This window comes from Sturnira hondurensis, unplaced genomic scaffold (assembly GCF_014824575.4).
Source record: "Sturnira hondurensis isolate 20B ecotype Veracruz unplaced genomic scaffold, ASM1482457v3 Scaffold0018728, whole genome shotgun sequence".
Taxonomy (NCBI): domain Eukaryota; kingdom Metazoa; phylum Chordata; class Mammalia; order Chiroptera; family Phyllostomidae; genus Sturnira; species Sturnira hondurensis.
The window spans coordinates 7097986-7115210 of NW_028091359.1; the positions used below are offsets into that span (position 1 = coordinate 7097986).

A 17225-nucleotide genomic window follows, 5' to 3' on the forward strand; every position below is an offset into this window, starting at 1 on the left:
AAGTTTTCCATGACTAATTTTTTTCACCAGTCCCGCTTCATGACCACTTTTTCATGGATGACCCCCAAATTGATATCTCTAACTCCAACTGCTCTTATCTCAAGTCCAGCTGCCCACAGGCCATCCCCAACAAGGCAACACCAAACTTGAAAGGTCCATACTGAACTTGAATGTTCTCTTGCACTGTGTGAGTTTCCTAGGGCTGTTATAACAAGATCACCATGAACTTGGTGGCTTAAAACAACACAGATTTATCCTCTCACGGTTCTGGAAGCTGTTAAGTCTGAAACCAAGGTGTTGGCAATGTTCTGCTCCCCTGAAGGCGCTAGAGCCGCTCCTTGCAGCTTGGTGGTCCCCGTGTTCCCTGGTTTATGGCTGCTCAACTCTAATCGCTCCCTCTGTCTCCATACCACTTGCTTCTGTTTCTATGCCTTCTTTTCTTTTAGTCACCAGTTATCGGATTTCTGCCCATCCAAAATCTAGTGTGATTTCGTCTCACACCTCGTGGTCCTTAACTAATTACATCTGCAAAGATCCTACTGCCACATAAGGTCACATTCAGAGGTTCTGTGGGCATGAATTTTGAGGGGATAACAGTCCCACTACACTCACCCATCACATCCAAAAAACCTCCAATTTCTCTTGGCTCAGCTTCCCTCCTTACAGGGAAGACACAGAGTCTTCCACAGCTGACCCCACTGCTCTCCGAGGCTCTGCCCTGTATTCATCCCATGGGCCAGTAGACCACAGAAGACCACTTCCCATTCCCTGGAACACATGGGGCTACATGCTTGGTTTTTTTTTTGTCCATAGTTCTCTCAGCCTGAAATTCCCTTCCTAAATCTTACTGCAGACCACCTCAAGTAATGCTTCAGAATGATTGTCCCCCCATGTGTAGGCAACGTTGTTCGTACCTTTGTCACAGCGTTTATCTCTTTCTCCATTGTCACAATAGTCTATGTGTCTGGCTGAACAAACAGACAACAAGGTCCCATGCTACTGCAGCAGAGAGAGCTCCCTCCCCGAAACGCTGCCACCATCAGCAACAGAACGGAGTAAGTCACAGTTGCCCCAGTCATTCAGACACCAAAGCATCTCCTTTAGTTTAAGACTGCTCAGCTCTGCTACCCGTGACTTAAGGGCTTTGCTCCAGCTAGGAATCTAGCCTCTATCTCATCATTCTCTGATATCCAGGGGGAGAAAGGAGCACCCCACCTCACAACCCTGGACTTCATCAAAGTACACATTATTCCCTAAAGAGTTGGATACGTTTCTATGGATGGCAGGATGCTGCTGCGCTGAGGGAACTGTGAGGAGTGCGGGAGAGGAAACAAGTTGGGAACCCTGACATAACCAAACTGGGACACAGTGAAAGCAGAGAAACATCAGGAGTATCGCCTGTTGAAACTGGATGGTGTCTGAGGGACTCGGAAGGCTCACGCTCTCTAGGCATGTTGAGCGCTGAAAGTCCCACCTGGCCCACGACAACAGGAAGGCAACAGGAAGGCAGGACTCAAACACACATGGCAGATGGAATTCCAAGATGGGCCCCCGATTCCCAGTCTACACATCCTGTACAATCCTTCCCCTTAAGTGTGGACAAGATCTGTGAGTATGGGAGCGTAGTTCATTGATTAGATTGCCCAAGTGATCAGATTATGTGGTATCATGTAAGACTTGTTTTCAGAAGAAGCAGAGATTCTTTTGCTGGCTTTAAAGAAGTAAGTGGCCATGTTTTGAGAGGGCCCTGTGGCTAGACGCTGAGGGAGGGCTCCGGGAGCTGCCAGTGACCCGCAGAGGCCAGTCAACTAGAAACCGGACTTCTGTCCCACTCCACGAGGAACTGCCAACAACCAGCGTGCTTGGAAGGGGACCCTGAACCTCAGATGAGCCAGGAGCCATGACTGACACCTTGCTTTCAGCCTGGCGAGATTCTGAGCCAAAGACCCACCTCACCTGGGCCCCACTGGGAATGTGAGGTGATAAATTTGTGATGTACGAAGTCACTAAATTTGTGAGAAGTCTGTTATACAGCAATAGAAAACTACTATAATACCCCACCTCCAGAACCCAACCACTGCTTCCTTCCCAGATCTCCCACCTGGCTCATCTGAGGGAAGTATTACTCACTCTGAGGTTGGAACACATTGAGGGAAATGGGGAATTCACATTCTTTTTAACTTAGGATTTCCGCCTTTGACGGCATCTGCTTTACCCATGGCCACTGTTTACTGCCATTTACTAGTAACCGACACCACTGAGCTTGCCGTTAGCTGCTGTCCGGGTGCAGCAGTGTGCGGCCAGCCCACAGGGAGGACGCGTGGTGGTTCAGTAGAAAAAGGTTTCGGAGTGAAATAGACTTCAGTTCAAACTCCAGCTTCCTTTCTCATAGACTGTGACGTGGGGCAAGTTTTTAAGCCACCCGAGCTTCAGTTTTCTCATCTGCGAAAGGGAGACAACACCATCCTCAGGGCTGTGGGGTGAGGATTAAATGACACAATGAACGGCCAAGACCAGGCGGCGTCTGGTGAAACAGTTGCAGGGGAAGAGTTGGCTCATCCCACTGTACCTCTTTCCCAGGAAATCCCACGGGCCACCTGGGGGGAACACAGGATTGTGGGGGTGCGAGGCAGCCTGCTGTCAGAGTGTGGGGATGCACTGGGAGGTTGGGGGCTTGCTCAGCAGGGATAGAGGAAGACGCTTGACTGGCCCTTCCTGCGACATGAATGGTTGTGAAGACACAGAGCCCGTTCGGTTGGGCTCCTTCAGCATCGCTCTGAGACTTCTGACCTGTTTTGTTGTTGAGGATGTCATTATACCTTCCGGGGCCATCCCCTCACTGTCCTCCTTTTCCTGGAGGGTTGGCAGCACTCTCCCTGCACTACTTCTCAGCTTTCCCAGACTCCCTGCCAACTCCACGCAGGAAAACAAGAATACTACCGGGATCTCCATGTACTTTCTTTTTTCCTAGATCTAAAAAGTCTTTATGTCGGCTGGCTCATGGAGCCTCATTACACAAACTTAGACTCAAAGGAATTAAGAAATAACACCAAAAAAACACAGATTTGGGGAGCCGCAGAGTCCCACGAGATGACCCTACTCACAGGCCCAGGGTTGGGGCAGGGACTCCTCCAGACCAGCATGGTAGGTAAAGCAGGGCAGAGGCTGTGCGGGGCCCTCCGCCCCTGCAGCCTGGGGACACAGTGAGTCAATTCAGCACCTCCCTAGCGCTCCTGCCTCCCTTGGGCCCACATTGGATTTTAAATATTTTTTTTCTCATGAAAAACTTTTCTTTCTCTCTCTCTTGACTATAAGAGCAGCTTGGCCAAAAGAATCACAACAAACGTTCACTTTATTATATCTAGGGTTTGTTTTGTCCTCAACCTCCTAAAATAGTAATGGTGTCATGGAACAATTAGGGAAATGAGGCAAAAGGTCTCCTGTGATCTCCCCTCTGATTTTCTTGCTTAGATCCTCCCAACCCAGAAGAGTCTTGCTAGTAGTGCTGCCATCTGCTCCCTGCCATGACCAGCTTCCTTAGTTGCCAGGATCTGTTTCTTTAATTTGCCGTCCATACCCAGGGGCATCCACTGGCATGAACCTCTTCCCACAGAGTGACCACAGAGCACCTGCACAATCTCTAGCACCTAAAACTGAAAGCCCAGAAAAGCAATGGTTCTTTGTTGAACGTGTGAATGCTTGTACTCGTATCTTTTGGAAGACATGGGAGAATCTGCAGTTGGGAAGAAGGCCAGGAAGGATGAGCCAAGTACCTGCAAGAAGAATCACTTCCAGACATGAGCACACTCAGGTTCAGTGTCGGGAAATGAAAGCATCGTATGCAGAGTACAGGGCAGAGCTGAATTTTCAATTCACTACAGACATGCTTCGGAAACATGAAAGAGCTATTTTTAGTCCAATGATTGATTAGGGTTACCATGGCAATAAGAAACACTTAGAACCAACTCAATGCAGCAAGTCTTAAAGAGAAAGGGGCAAACAGACTGGGAATTTCAGAGTCAGTTTCTGGGTGGTGCCGGAGGCCCTGGTGGCTAACCCACACCTGCACAGGGAGAGTGGGCCGTGGGAGGTGAGTCTGAGGCTCTCTGAGTGTTCTGCACCTCAGAGGCACACAGTGGTGAAACTTCTGGAGGAATGCACCATTCATTCTGAAGACCATCATTAATGCCATGCTACACTCCCGCAGCACCCAGTGCATGGTGAAACTAACCTGGTAAGCTGACAGCAATCAATCCTGCCCTACAGCAGCTAACCCAGTAAAATAAAACCATGCATTCTCTAAAAGGGTATTTCTAAAACTTACTTAATGATGCCTCATTTAGGGGCTTGCTAAAACAGACTCCAGGCCCCTCTCCTGCTGATTTGCTAAGGGTTCCAAGTTCCCCACATACTGCCCAGGTGTTTCTTAACCCCGGGAAGTTTTAGAGTGGCTATGGGTCAAAATGACGCACGGCAAACACTGCCAGCATTCTCCACGTCCAGTGTGGGCCGGACAGACACGACCCAACACTGAGCTAACAATGACAACAGTGTTGACATTGTGCTTACTACCAGCAGGCACTGCTCGGCATTTTTTAAAAAAAATCTTCACCTCAAGGACATGCTTAATGATTTTAGAGACAGAGCAAGAAAGAGACTCGAAACATTGATGACATCCCAAAGTAATTCCATTACCACAAGATGTTCCAAATATTCTCTTAATTTTGGTCAACTTTAATGTAAGGACGAGTATTCTATAAAGAGCGCTGATAAGTACATGGAGGAGGTGTAAATACAAAAGTTTGGGAATCACTGCTTCGTTCATGGAATTTAAGTGGCAGGCAGGACCTGAGAGGTGATACAGTTCGGTAGTTCAAGCTACTTTTAAGGGACATCTGAGTCCATTCTCCAAATAGAATGTTATGCAGGGACATGGTGTTATGCAGTGAGACAAGGACAAGGAACCTCTGGGACCAAGAAAAGGAAAGTCTAAAAACCAAGACTGAGTCCAATGGCTCAATGCCTTACTCCTGGTCACCAGCCACAATCCTTCTATGTCTGAGAGCAAACTTCAGGTGGAGGCCTGGCATGAAGAAAGTTAAATGGAAGAGTTGAGAAGCTGGCTTGGGGTAGGTGATGTATCTATATGCTTTTAAAAGGCCATTTCCTTTTAGAGGAAACTCAATGCGTTCCTCCCTGGCCATCTCGTGCTGGCTCCAGACAACACATGTTCCCGGCTATCAATGAACATTAAGCTCTCAATAGACTTGACCTTTTCTCTAATGGAACTCCCTTGGAGACATCGATTCTCCAGTACTATATTCTTTCTTATCATATTAATGATAATGTAAGGCCGTGCAGGGAATTTCAGCTTGAGATGGGATCATTAATAAAACTGGATTTGCAAATGTTCCACATCTCACCAATAAGCGGCTTACATCCAGGACGCTCCGTGGGGCTAGTGAGGTTGGCCTGGGGTTTAGGACTGATTATCATCTACAAACCTGAGGCTGTGCTGTTAGTAAAACAGGAGACTGTGGGTGCTAAGTCCATATATACGGAGGCACCTGGTAGACACCTAGATATTAAAACATCTTTCAATTTTCTTTATTCTTCACCAGGAAATGTGTATCCTTCCATTTTGAAAGAAAATTCACCCCATAACTAGAAGGTAATACATATAAGCTTCTCTTCTGTGCATGGAAGACCTTTCACACACACACCAATTTCAAGAAGGTGTCTGTCGGCTGCCCCCATCTACTCAGGATCTTGGTCACCCTACATGGAAAGATGCAAAGGAAATAAAAAGAGGTATGCGGACTTCCTTTGCTGTTCTGGGTTCCAAGGGCCACATGTGACTTTACACACAGATGTAGGTGGTAATAATGACAATAGTTGGAATAAAATGGTAAAGAACGGTTCCAGAAAAGTGAGAAAAAGAACCCGAGTGGAGATTTTCCTTAACAGGTGTAAGAATTGGAAAGCAAAGAAGAATGGGAAGTATAAGTAAATCCTAGAGAGATATGGATGAACCAGAGAATGACTTCCCCAATATAGGCTGCACAGGAAGAAAAATGTATTCCAGAGCAGCAGGACCTGAAAGGAGAAGTGGGGGAGGAGGAGAGGAAGGCAGAGTGAGCAAACAGAGCAGGAAAACAGCTGCCTGTACTGCAGCCCACAGCGAGGAAATGAGCAGCAGCCTCTCCTCCGCTTCTCATCAGCCGGCGCCCTACACGGAGGCTTCTGTGCATTCATTAGTTCATTCATTGGTGGAGCCTCTTCCTGTCCACTAGCACGCTGAGTAACAGCAACTCATGGGGAAGCAAGGCCAGGAGGGAGCGGGAGCAAAGACATGAATGAAAGTATGTTTTCTCAATGGGGACATGGTTTGCTACATACGCTTCTATGAAAATCAGGCAGGGAAACTAAATTCAGGCCCATAATCTAGGACCAGACCTGTCAAGGCAGAAGTAAGCAGAAGATGCTGGTGAATACTGATGGCTACACACAACAGAGGCAGACTGATAGCTATATACAATAGAGGCAGGGCAAGAATTTAAAGAGACAGGCAGACCACATCAAATGAAAAAGAAGGGCATGAAACTAACAGAGATGGGAATGAATTGGGGGACTTCCCAAATATAGGATGGCATATGGCCAGGTAGGAAACCTTCAGATTCAGCTAAAAACTGTAGGAATCTTCCTCTTAACCAACTGAGCTAAGTCCTCACATAAGTATACGCTACCGTGTAGTTCAGAGAACATCAGTGATCAGAAAGGTCAAAAGAACTGGGGCAAGTTTGCATTGACTCAATTTAATCACTAAAACTGACTATATTAGTAAAACCATAGTTATATGCATTTCATTTTGTTTTTACAGAAACCTGCCCCACAAAACTGTCCCAGTTGTATTATTCTGACCTCACCAACTTGAACCGAACGCACTCCATAGGCATTAATACATTGTAGAAGAGAAATCCAAGTTGCAGGACCACAAGTAGGAAAGAGAAAACAAAGAAGGAGAATTCCCTAGTGAAATGTTCTATCGAAAATTCCTTTAAACAAATATTTTTTCTCTGATGATTGCCCTCTATAAAGTCATTCTGAGTGATGTTTTAAAAAATACAAACAATTTAAAAATGCTACATTAGAAGAGAAAAACATATTTCATCTTCTGTTCTCTCCCTCACTCCAACTTTGGCTGAATTAATTTTCTCTGAGGTACAAAGTAGAGTCGGGAACAGCAAGGGATAAACCAGACACACACCAACTGGATGCTCCAAGGTTCCTGCTTCACCAGGTACTGATCAGCTAGCCAGGCTGGTGGGATGTGGAGATAAGTTCCCGTCCTGCCTAAGGACCAGGGCGCATCTGCAAATAAGCGGGCAGGCAACTGGTTCGCCTGTACAACCAGTTCACTTTCTAACTTGAAGTAAATCAGAACGCAGGAGCTCATGGTCATTCCAATACACCGAGGTCTTTGCTTTGTGGTCTAACAGAATCAGCTAAACTTCAAAGGGAACTTACAGGTTCATGTGATTCTTTAAAAAATTTTTTCATTGCTGTTGGGAATTCCTGAAAAAAACTGGTATTTGAGTAATAGTCATCTTCAGGCAACATATTAACCCGCTGAATTTAAGAGAAAACAAATAACATTAACCAAAATAGGATTAATCCACTGGCCCATTTACTGAGCACGTCGTGGCTCTGATCCCGAGAGAAACTTCTGGCACTCCCCTGACTTTTAGAAGACTGGCTTTAAGAAATCCAAGGTCCTGGGGACAAATACCATATTTTGTCCTGTATCATGTACTCCTGTGTATAATGTGCCCCCATGTCTTGGGCCCAAACTTTCAGAAAAAAAAACTTTTGTTTTAGTTTTTTAAATTTAATTATTTATTTACTTATATTTAGAAACAATACTGATTATCATATTCCAGGGTATTATTTAGCATATGGATATCATTATTGCTTTCTAGAGTTATACTTTCAATGCATAGCATAAATAAAAGAATTAAAAACAAGCCCTGGCTGGTGTAACTCAGTGGATTGAACACAGGCCTGTGAACCAAAGGATCGAGATTCAAATCCCAATCAGGGCACATGCCTGGGGTGCAGGCCAGTTCCCAGCAGGGGATGCATGAGAGGCAACCATATATTGATATTTCTCTCCTTCTTTCCTTCCCTTCCCCTCTAAAGATAAATACATTTTTAAAAAAAATAATTAAAAACATTAATTAGATATGGAATTAGAACTACCCATGTATAATGCACATCCTTATTTTTCACTAAAAAATTTGGGCAAAAAGCTGTGTATTAGAACTACCCATGTATAATGCACATCCTATTTTTCACTAAAAAATTTGGGCAAAAAGCTGTGTATCATCCATGGCAAAATATGTTAAGTGTGGGAAGTATTCCACACTACAGCTTCCTTTTATGGATTCACAGCATATGTTAGAACAGTAAGGGCTCTGAGAAGCCCTGAAATACCAAAATGTGTTAACAGTGTGACCCAGTGTCTCCCTTACTTAATGGGCTACACACCACCTTTATGATGGTTATAAATGGTTCTAGAAAGTTTCCATCTAAATTCTCTTGAACCCTGAAGGCTTCTGAACTTGATTATTCTGGATCTATTTAGGAGCCATGGTCCATGGCTCCTCTGACTTCAACCACCTTCTCTGGGAAGGTCCTCTTTTGGCCAGACGGCTGCCTTGCTCATTAGCGCCTCCAACTGGAGGACTTTCTTTGGCCTTGGTCCTTAACTTGTCCCAGCTCAAACGTCCCCATTTCTAAGAAGGAATACTGTGTTTTGCTCCACAAAATTATGTACTGCTCTGGATACTGAGAGTTCATTGTCATGTGGAGACCAATATTATCTCCTGTTCATCTAACCCCCATCGCAACCCCTGGTTTCATGGTACCAAAGAATTCGCAACCCCTGGTTTCATGGTACCAAAGAAGAAACATGTGGGGACCTTTGTTCTCTCAGCTCACATAGGAGTTGAGATGACCAGATTGACCTCTAATTTCCTTCCAGACCAGACTAATCCTGGAGTTCTGGTATAATAATCTATCTTCCCTGGACTTGTTCCTGTTTCCTAGCTTTGTAATTTCCTAGTTTTGTAATAACCCTTGGCAGGGACTCAGTGGAAGGAGGAGGAGAGGCGAGCTTAAGCAGGCAGAGAGGGCTTGAGAGGAATGGTCACCAGCACCCCTCAGCTCTCTCAATTATCAGGGAAACTCATGAAGCCAAGATTGCAATTCCTGCCCAGGACAGTTAGCTGCTTTCAGAAAAATGCTTCAATCGATTGCTGCTCCTGGGAAGATAACCCGAGTCCATCCTGGGTGTCTGATGGCCCACTCCCAGCTGTCAACAACCTTGATTCCTCCAGGTTCGACTAAACCAGTGCTGAATGGCTCAATACTGTTTGAAGGTCTCATTCAAGGGTCATTTCCTTCTCCCTGGTCTGTTACAATTTACTTTTTCTACCTCTTTCAACTAAATAATTAAAATGTTGGGCAACCCTGGACAGCCCGAGACCACCTCTGCTCCCAGGGGAACAGCCAGCCAGCCATTCTAACAGAATGGTGCTTCCCATCTGCCATCTCCTCTTCTGTAGAGTCTTATCAAAGGACGTTTTGGGGGAGTGGGATGGTCAGAACAGCAAAATATATATAGCAACTGTACATTCTGGGTCACTCCTATCGACTTACTATAGCTTTGGCGGTCAGATTCATACAAATGGGAAGAAAATCCTTTTTTCCTCCTTTCATTATTTCCGGGGCTGAAGCGATGCTGCTGAGCTATGTTCACACTCCGGTGCTTCCTTTTTTAGCCCCACGCAAACAAAATCAGTGACTTTGGAAGGCAGCCAGCCTCCTGGGGCACCTTCCTTTGTGACTTGACAGACTTCAGAAGGACCTGCAGGTTCTGAAGAACTGGTCAGATGGTCTGTCCTCTGCAAAACTGTCACTGGGTTGCTCTTTGTTTATTGTATAATTAAGATTTTTTCCCCATAACCAAGCTAAATATATTTTTTCCATTTCCTGGTCAAATAGAATTTCCACATAATCCTCAACACACACAGTCACTCACGGTGCTGAAAAGGCTTTTACGTCTTTACAACTGCGATAATGTCGAAGCCCTGAATGATCCCAAATAAAAAGGTCCCTTGGCTGGACTTTGTCACAGATGAGGGTAGCATGAAGTCTTAGTAATAGGCTGGACAGTCAGATACAAGACCTAGGGGACCCTAGAAACAAACATTGCTCTGGACTAATCCTATGAAAAGACAACTATCTGGCTTCCAGGAGCGAGGGGCGGGCTTGGGCGGCCGAATTGGGAGTTTGGCACGGGGGAGGTTTGCTCTGGGGCACAGTCGGGAAATACGAAGCTTGGAATGACATCAAGCAGAGACATTCAGGATTAAAGAATCGGGGGATAAGTAGCCCAGTGAAAAAGCACTTAAAACAGGAAAAAATATGAAGACAATTGAAAGCATGTGTCATCAATCCCAGTAGCAGACTCCGTGGTCAGAGAGAAGAGTGGGCTCTTCCGTCTGGTCTTCCGTACGGTGGGCAGAGGGCGTGAGAACACAGCCGAGTGGATGGGGAGGAGTGCACCTGCATCCAGAAAGAGAAAAGCCCAGATTCCCCCACTCGCTGGGAGACGGAAAGAAAAGCTGTCCGTATTTGGGATGGGAAACAAAAGTGGATTAGACAGGAACAATGTTGCTTCTCTATGAAGAATGAAATGCAACCTTGACCTGACATTCAAAGCTGCACCGACCTGGCCTCCGTGTATCTAGGCGGCCAGAATCCAGGTGATATCACTTAGCCACTGGAAATGGAATGAGCATGCTAAGTGAGAACTATGTGCCCGCTCCCAAGTTCATGTTGAGGCCCCAACCCCCAATGTGATGGTATTTGGAGATGGGCCTATGGGAGGTAATTAGGTTTAGATGAGATCATGAAGGTGGGGTCATCGTAATGGGATTAGTGCCCTTATAAGAAGAGACCAGAAAAACTCGCTTTCTCCCCCTCTCTCTGAGCGAGGACACAGCAAGAAGGCAGACCAGGAAGAGGACCCTTCGCAAAAGCCAGACCAGCTACTACCGTGATCTGGAGCCCCCAGCCTCTGGAACTGTGAGAAATACAGGCCTCCTGTTTAAGCCGCTCGGCTTGTGGTCTTTCCTTCTGCACCCCGTGCAGACTGAGACACAGCAGGTGTCAGTAGGTGGGAGTTCCACTATTCCAAAAGTCCAGCTCAAATCCCACTTTCTCCAAGAAATCTCATTATTTCTCTGAGGCAGAATTTCTTTTTCACAACCCTCTTATTTGCACTTCAACCCTTGGTACAGGCTTTCCCTGAAATACTGACAGTTATGTAGTCATCTGCTCTCATGTTATTTTCTCCAGCTCTGACCCACTTCAATTCCTTTCACTTCCTGAGCCAATCCTGACTGAGTCAAGAAGCACTTAAGTGGTTCTGACTGGTCATTTGATTGGCTCCAGTGTTAATGCAGCATGTCAACTGCCCGGCGGCAGTTTCCGGAGTTACACCGTTCTCTCACATCCTGTTCCCTTGGCCTACCAATGTGCCCCGTTCTTGCAACCTGATTTTGGTAGGTTGGTCTCTGAGACCAGTTCTGCTCCACCACCATGTCTACTCCCACGGGACTGCCAGATAAAATACAAGATGAGCATCTTTTAGTATAAGTATATCCCATGTAGTATTTGGGACATACTTATAGTAAAAGCTAGCTGCTTGCAGTAGGCCTTTTACTTACTAAAGCCGACAACTTTATCATCCCAGCATAGCATGGTCACCTCGTCTGACCTAGGTAAGATGGCTGTGTCCTGTCCCTGGAGCTGAAGACCCCACTCTAGAGACCAGGACACTTCCTTTCACATTGCAATCGTTTGTCTGGCTAAGGCTCCAGTACCATTCATTCCGCCCTTGGGTGTCAGCCTCTGCTGTCAGCCCCTCTCCGAGTTCATCCAGCTCAGTGAGCAGGTCTGGTGCCAGCCTGTCCTCTGAGCTGAGAGATGACCTATCCTATCTTGCCTTCAGAAAATTCCATGACTTGCTGATGACTCTTGGGCTTTGCCTGGAATGTCACCAGACTGCTATACCCAGATTGCAACTCGCCCTGAAGGCAGGGGTTATTGCTCAGTGATGCCTTCTAGCACAGTGTTTTACACATTGTTTGTGCTTAATGAGAGAATGTTAACCTAAACCTCAAAGCCGGTATGATGGGTTGAATTGCACCCCTCTTATACGTTGGATTCCTAACCTCAGTTTTTCAGAATGTGATCTGATTTGGAATTAGGGTCACTACAGATGCAGTTAGTTAAGATGAGGTCATACTGGAGTAGGGTGGGTCCTTAATCCAATATGACTGGTGCCCTTACAAGGAGAGAGACACAGTGAGGAGGGTGCTGTGTGAAAATATAGATACAGGGAAAGCCCTGGCCAGGGAGCTCAGCTGGTGAGAGTGGCATCCCTATATGCCAAGGTTGAGGGTTTGATCCTTGGCCAGGACACATACAGGAAGCAACCAGTGAATGTATGAGTAAGTAGAATGACAAAACAGTCTCCCCCTACCCCCCGCCAAATCAATCGATAAAAATACATTTTTATTTTTTATTTTTTAAATTTTTTAAAATTTATCTTAGAGGGGAAGGGAAGGAGAGAGAGGGAGAGAGAGAGAGAGAAAGAGAGAGAGAGAAATATCAATGTATGGTTGCCTCTCATTCGTCCCCTGCAGGGAACCGGGAACTGACCTGCAACCCAGGCATGTGCCCTGACTGGGAATCGAACCTCGATCGTGTGGTTTGCAGGCCCGTGTTCAATCCACTGAGCTACACCAGCCAGGGTGATAAAAATACATTTTTAGATATGCAGAGACGAGACATAAGAAGACAGAAGCAGTGTTTGGAGTTATGCTGCCACAAGACAAGGACTGCCTGGGGCCATCAGAAGCTAGACAGAGACAAGGAAGGATTCTTTGGATTCTTTTGAGTCCAGTCAAGGTGACACAATTCTAAGGCTTACCAGGCAAACAACTGCCTTTGTGTAGTTACAGGGACGAGCATGTCCCTACATTCCAAATGAAAAGTCTGTGCACAGGATTTTGGAGAAGCTCAAAGTGGGATAACATGAGATATCAATAAAATCAAATAATACCCCAGACAATTAGTACCATCCAGTGTAATAGCTAGAGCCCAGTCTGTGCTGATGGCCACCAACACACTCACCCATAGAAGTTCCATTCTAATGGTGGCAGCTTCTAGCATTACATGATTAATAATAAAATGACAACACGTACTCGTCACAGAGCCCTTATGAGAGAAGTTAGTACATTTTCTGCACTTACAGATGGGGAAATGGCGGTGTGACGGGAAGTAATGTGCACAACTGTTAAAGGGAGCAAGGTTCAAAAGACCCTCAAGCCTTCCCCTCGAAGACTGTGTGATTGCTGGGAGCAATGAAACTGGGAGCAGCGTTGGTGAGGAGCATTTAATCGCCTGTTATGTACAGACATGCTAATAGCATTCTATACATATCAGGGGTTGACACATAGCCTTGGGGCCAAATCTGGCCTGCTGCTTGGGCAAATATGATCATGCCAATGTCCTCATATATTGTCTATGGTCCCTTTCACAGTGACAGAGACTGGGCCACAACACAGAAAATATTTACCAAACGATCCTTTACAGAAAGTCTTCGGACCCTGGTGTTACATCACTGCATCCTCTCTACTATGAAAGAGGGTTATTCCCATTTTGGAGATGGAAGACACTTAGGTGCAGAGGAATTAAGCTGCTTGTTCCAATTCCCTGACTTCCAAAATGTGTATTTTGCCATAAAATGGCCCTTTTTTTGAAGGTTTAAAATGGCCCTTTTTTGGGCATTGGGCAGGAGGGAATGTTATACATATTCCTATAATTTCATTTTTAAAAAGACACTTTAATGTCCAAGACTGAGGGATGTAATTTATCCCACGTAAAGGAAGCTTTACATGGAATAAATTATTTTATGAAAAACTTGGAATATTATTTCTATTTTTTAATTTTGCAAAGGACAGACAAGGACATGGTCATGGACCAGTATGAAGTGAAGAACCAGCGGTTTGGAGTCAGTCACATAAGAATTTTTGCCAGTGGCAGAGCCAGGGGACACTTGGGCCCATCAACTCCAGCTGGTGATACTTCTGCTATGTCTGTCTGAACTGTCTGTCTTTCGTTCATGCATTCCTCCCTTCGTTCAATCCCATAGCTGTTCACTCAGCTATGGATTCACAAGTTCACTGAGAATGAATGACTTCATTCATTCATTCAATAACTACTTACTGAGCACCTGCTACATACAGAGCCTGCTGCTCATGCCAAGGGCAAGGTGAATCCTTTCTTTCCACTCTCTCTCACCATCTCTCCTTCCTTGGCTTCTGTGATTGAGACCGAAAATGCAATTCCATCGCAGCTCGGTTAACCCTTTTCTTGCTCTGACAGTTTGAACTATTGGCCGCTGGGGAAGTGATCCAATGAAAATACCACAACACAATACATACCGGTCCTCTTTTTTTAAAATAGAAGTAATGACTCTAGAGGTTCTTAGGACAAGAAGAAATTAAGCAATTTCATCAAGCCACCGAGACTGTCCGATCTAGAGCTCCGAGTACAACGGTTTGAACGTGTGTCTCTGCAGTTCCAAGGCTCTCCTGTGAGGCCAAGGCCACAGCCTATCCTCCACTGCCAACTACCGCCATCTCTTTCCTTCTGCATCTCTAGAAACTGTTCTTCTGTGGCAGTGACCTCCCACAAGTAGGTCAGTCAAGCCATTTAAAAATACAAGCAAAGTCAATTACGTACAGTAACTGTCAAGGCATTTTATGTTAACATTCACATTCTGGAACAAATGAGAACTTTCAAGTTATCGTATCATATATGACTAGGCAACAGCCAACATTTAAATATTTCTGATCCTGAACTATTCCTCTATATTTTTATTACAGTGATAAGATGAGAAGTACAAGAGAAGTTTCAATTATTCCCTTGATCGTATGCTGAATATTTAAAAATGATTAAATAAAACTTACTGTGTATTCTGGTTCCAGAAGTTCATTTGGACAATAGGGAAAAGAAAAAAAGAGACAAAAATGGTGATTTAGACCATGCTCACCTACAAAACCATAGAGCTAACATATACTAGTGCATTATAATTATTACAAATGTGGTAAGAAACATTCTAAAAATTAAACTCTCATAAATACTGAATGTATCCATGTTTGCTCTTGAAACTCACATGATACTTTGGTGGTTGGTCAGATAAAGAGTGTAAGACAAGATCCAATTAGCTGATGAGTTTGTGGCTAATTAAAAACCAAAGCACTGGCATTATAAAAGCAGAATTAAAGGTTTATAATTCCAGCAGAGCATTTCATTAACCATACAGGAAATCTTTTAAGTGGAAAAGCAGCTTTCATAACCAGTAAGAAGAGGCTGTTATAAAGATATTCAAATGGGATTTTGAATTTTTGTGTGTTTGAGGGCAAGAACCAAGCCATCTATACTTTTTGGCCACAATGTATAGTTCAATATCAGTAATTCCATTACTACAAGTGAGAGGAAGTGATCTGAAAGATTTCCATACCATCCAGTTGCAAAGCATGTAGTTTGAGACAGAGCGACCCAACAGAATCTTTTACATAAATTATAGTCAAAGTGCTTTTGGGTGTGTAAGTGAGGGGGGGCACTGTAAAACAAACAAGTCAAAATAAAAACTTGTTTATAAAAAAACCACCCCCCTCAAATTACTTGAGGAATCAGAAAATGATAAGGTTAACAAAACCTCTAGAAATGTAATTAAAAGAGCTTCATTTTCCTTCTCCAAAATCACTTTTTTTTAATACTTTGATTCCTTTATTTTTCCATTTATTCAGCAAAGATGTATCCCCTCCTTATATTTTACACACAGTGTTATGTACACAGAAATAAAATAAATACCAAGCAGTTCCACTCTGACCATTCACAAAAATGAATGGAGGAAAATGCAGGAAACCAATGTGTGATAAGGCTCTTGGAGGGCCATGCAAAATCACTTTTAAAAGCAAGGAAATGGTCTAGCTTAACCCCTGCTACTCCCGGCTAAGAAGAGTGCTGACTGGAGAGGAGGCTGGGGGTCTCCCACAAGTCTCTGCGGGGATAATGAACCCGAAATCAGGGACATCTGACTACAGCTATGTCTTATCGCTACGTGCAACATACTGGCACAAAGGACTTACCTGTAATTGTGTAGGGATAATAGTTCCAAGCCTTCTCCGTAACATAAAATATTTTGGGAACAACAGCTCTGGCCCAGCTAGGCAGTTTGCTAAGAGGAAAGAAAGAAAAAAAGAATCAGTCTGTTCAGGGCCTCCCATGCTACCCCATCTTCCTGGATGAACTGACTGCTAGAGAGACCTCAGGCCTTGAAGGCAGCTCTTCTCTCTGCAGCCCTCTCTGCCCTGAACCTCTGGTCTTTATCCTAGTCTCTCCGTTTCTGGGCATATTGATGTGCTCAGCAAATGTGTGAAGGCAGGAAGTTGCAGCCTCTGTGTGGGGGACTTCATAGGATCATCCTCTTAGATCTGATATATCAGGACTGGAGAATTCAGTGGCTGGGAGGTGCTATGTTTGAAGGGGTTGGCCAGCCTGGCCTTTGCCTACGAGGAGTGGTATGGCAGACGGAGTAGGAAGAGATGCTTAAACGCGAATACGAGGTCGGGGGTGGGGTGGGGGGAGGTGGACGCTGGAGCTTAGCTTAACAATGAGCCATGTTCTGAAAGCGGACTGAAGCAACAGAAAGTAGCAACTTTAGAGACACGAAGAAAAGCTCCTTGATGACTGTAGTCGGTTGACTTGGGTCTCCCCACAGAGATGCACCCACATCCTAGCCTGTGAATTTAACCTTAATTGAAAATAGGGTTTTTGTAGATGTAATTGTTAAGGATCTCAAGATGAACTCTCCCTCGATCTGAGATGGCCGTGGGCGAAGACTGAGGCCCAGACTGAGTGGAGTGATGCAGCTCCAAAGGCTGTCCAGAGGTTAGGGGTGGAGCACAGGTCAGACCCTCCCTCACAGCCCCCACCCTGCCTCTTGGCAAGGAACCAGCCCTGCCCAAGCCTCAGTTTCAGACCCCTGGCCTCCAGAACCAGAACCACGAGAGGATAAATTT

At 45.1% G+C, this 17225-nt stretch overlaps 1 protein-coding gene across 4 annotated transcripts in view; it reads right to left on the reverse strand.

Moving 5' to 3' along the window:
• PITPNC1 (phosphatidylinositol transfer protein cytoplasmic 1) overlaps window positions 1-17225 on the reverse strand; it is a 240208-nt gene that overhangs the window by 86050 nt on the left and 136933 nt on the right. For all 4 annotated transcript variants that reach the window (XM_037070207.1, XM_037070206.1, XM_037070205.1 and 1 more), the window contains 2 exons: window positions 16293-16381; window positions 15108-15115 (listed from right to left, as the gene is read on the reverse strand). In XM_037070207.1, coding sequence (XP_036926102.1) covers window positions 15108-15115; window positions 16293-16381 — 97 coding nt within the window. The remainder of the gene's footprint in view (window positions 1-15107; window positions 15116-16292; window positions 16382-17225) is intronic.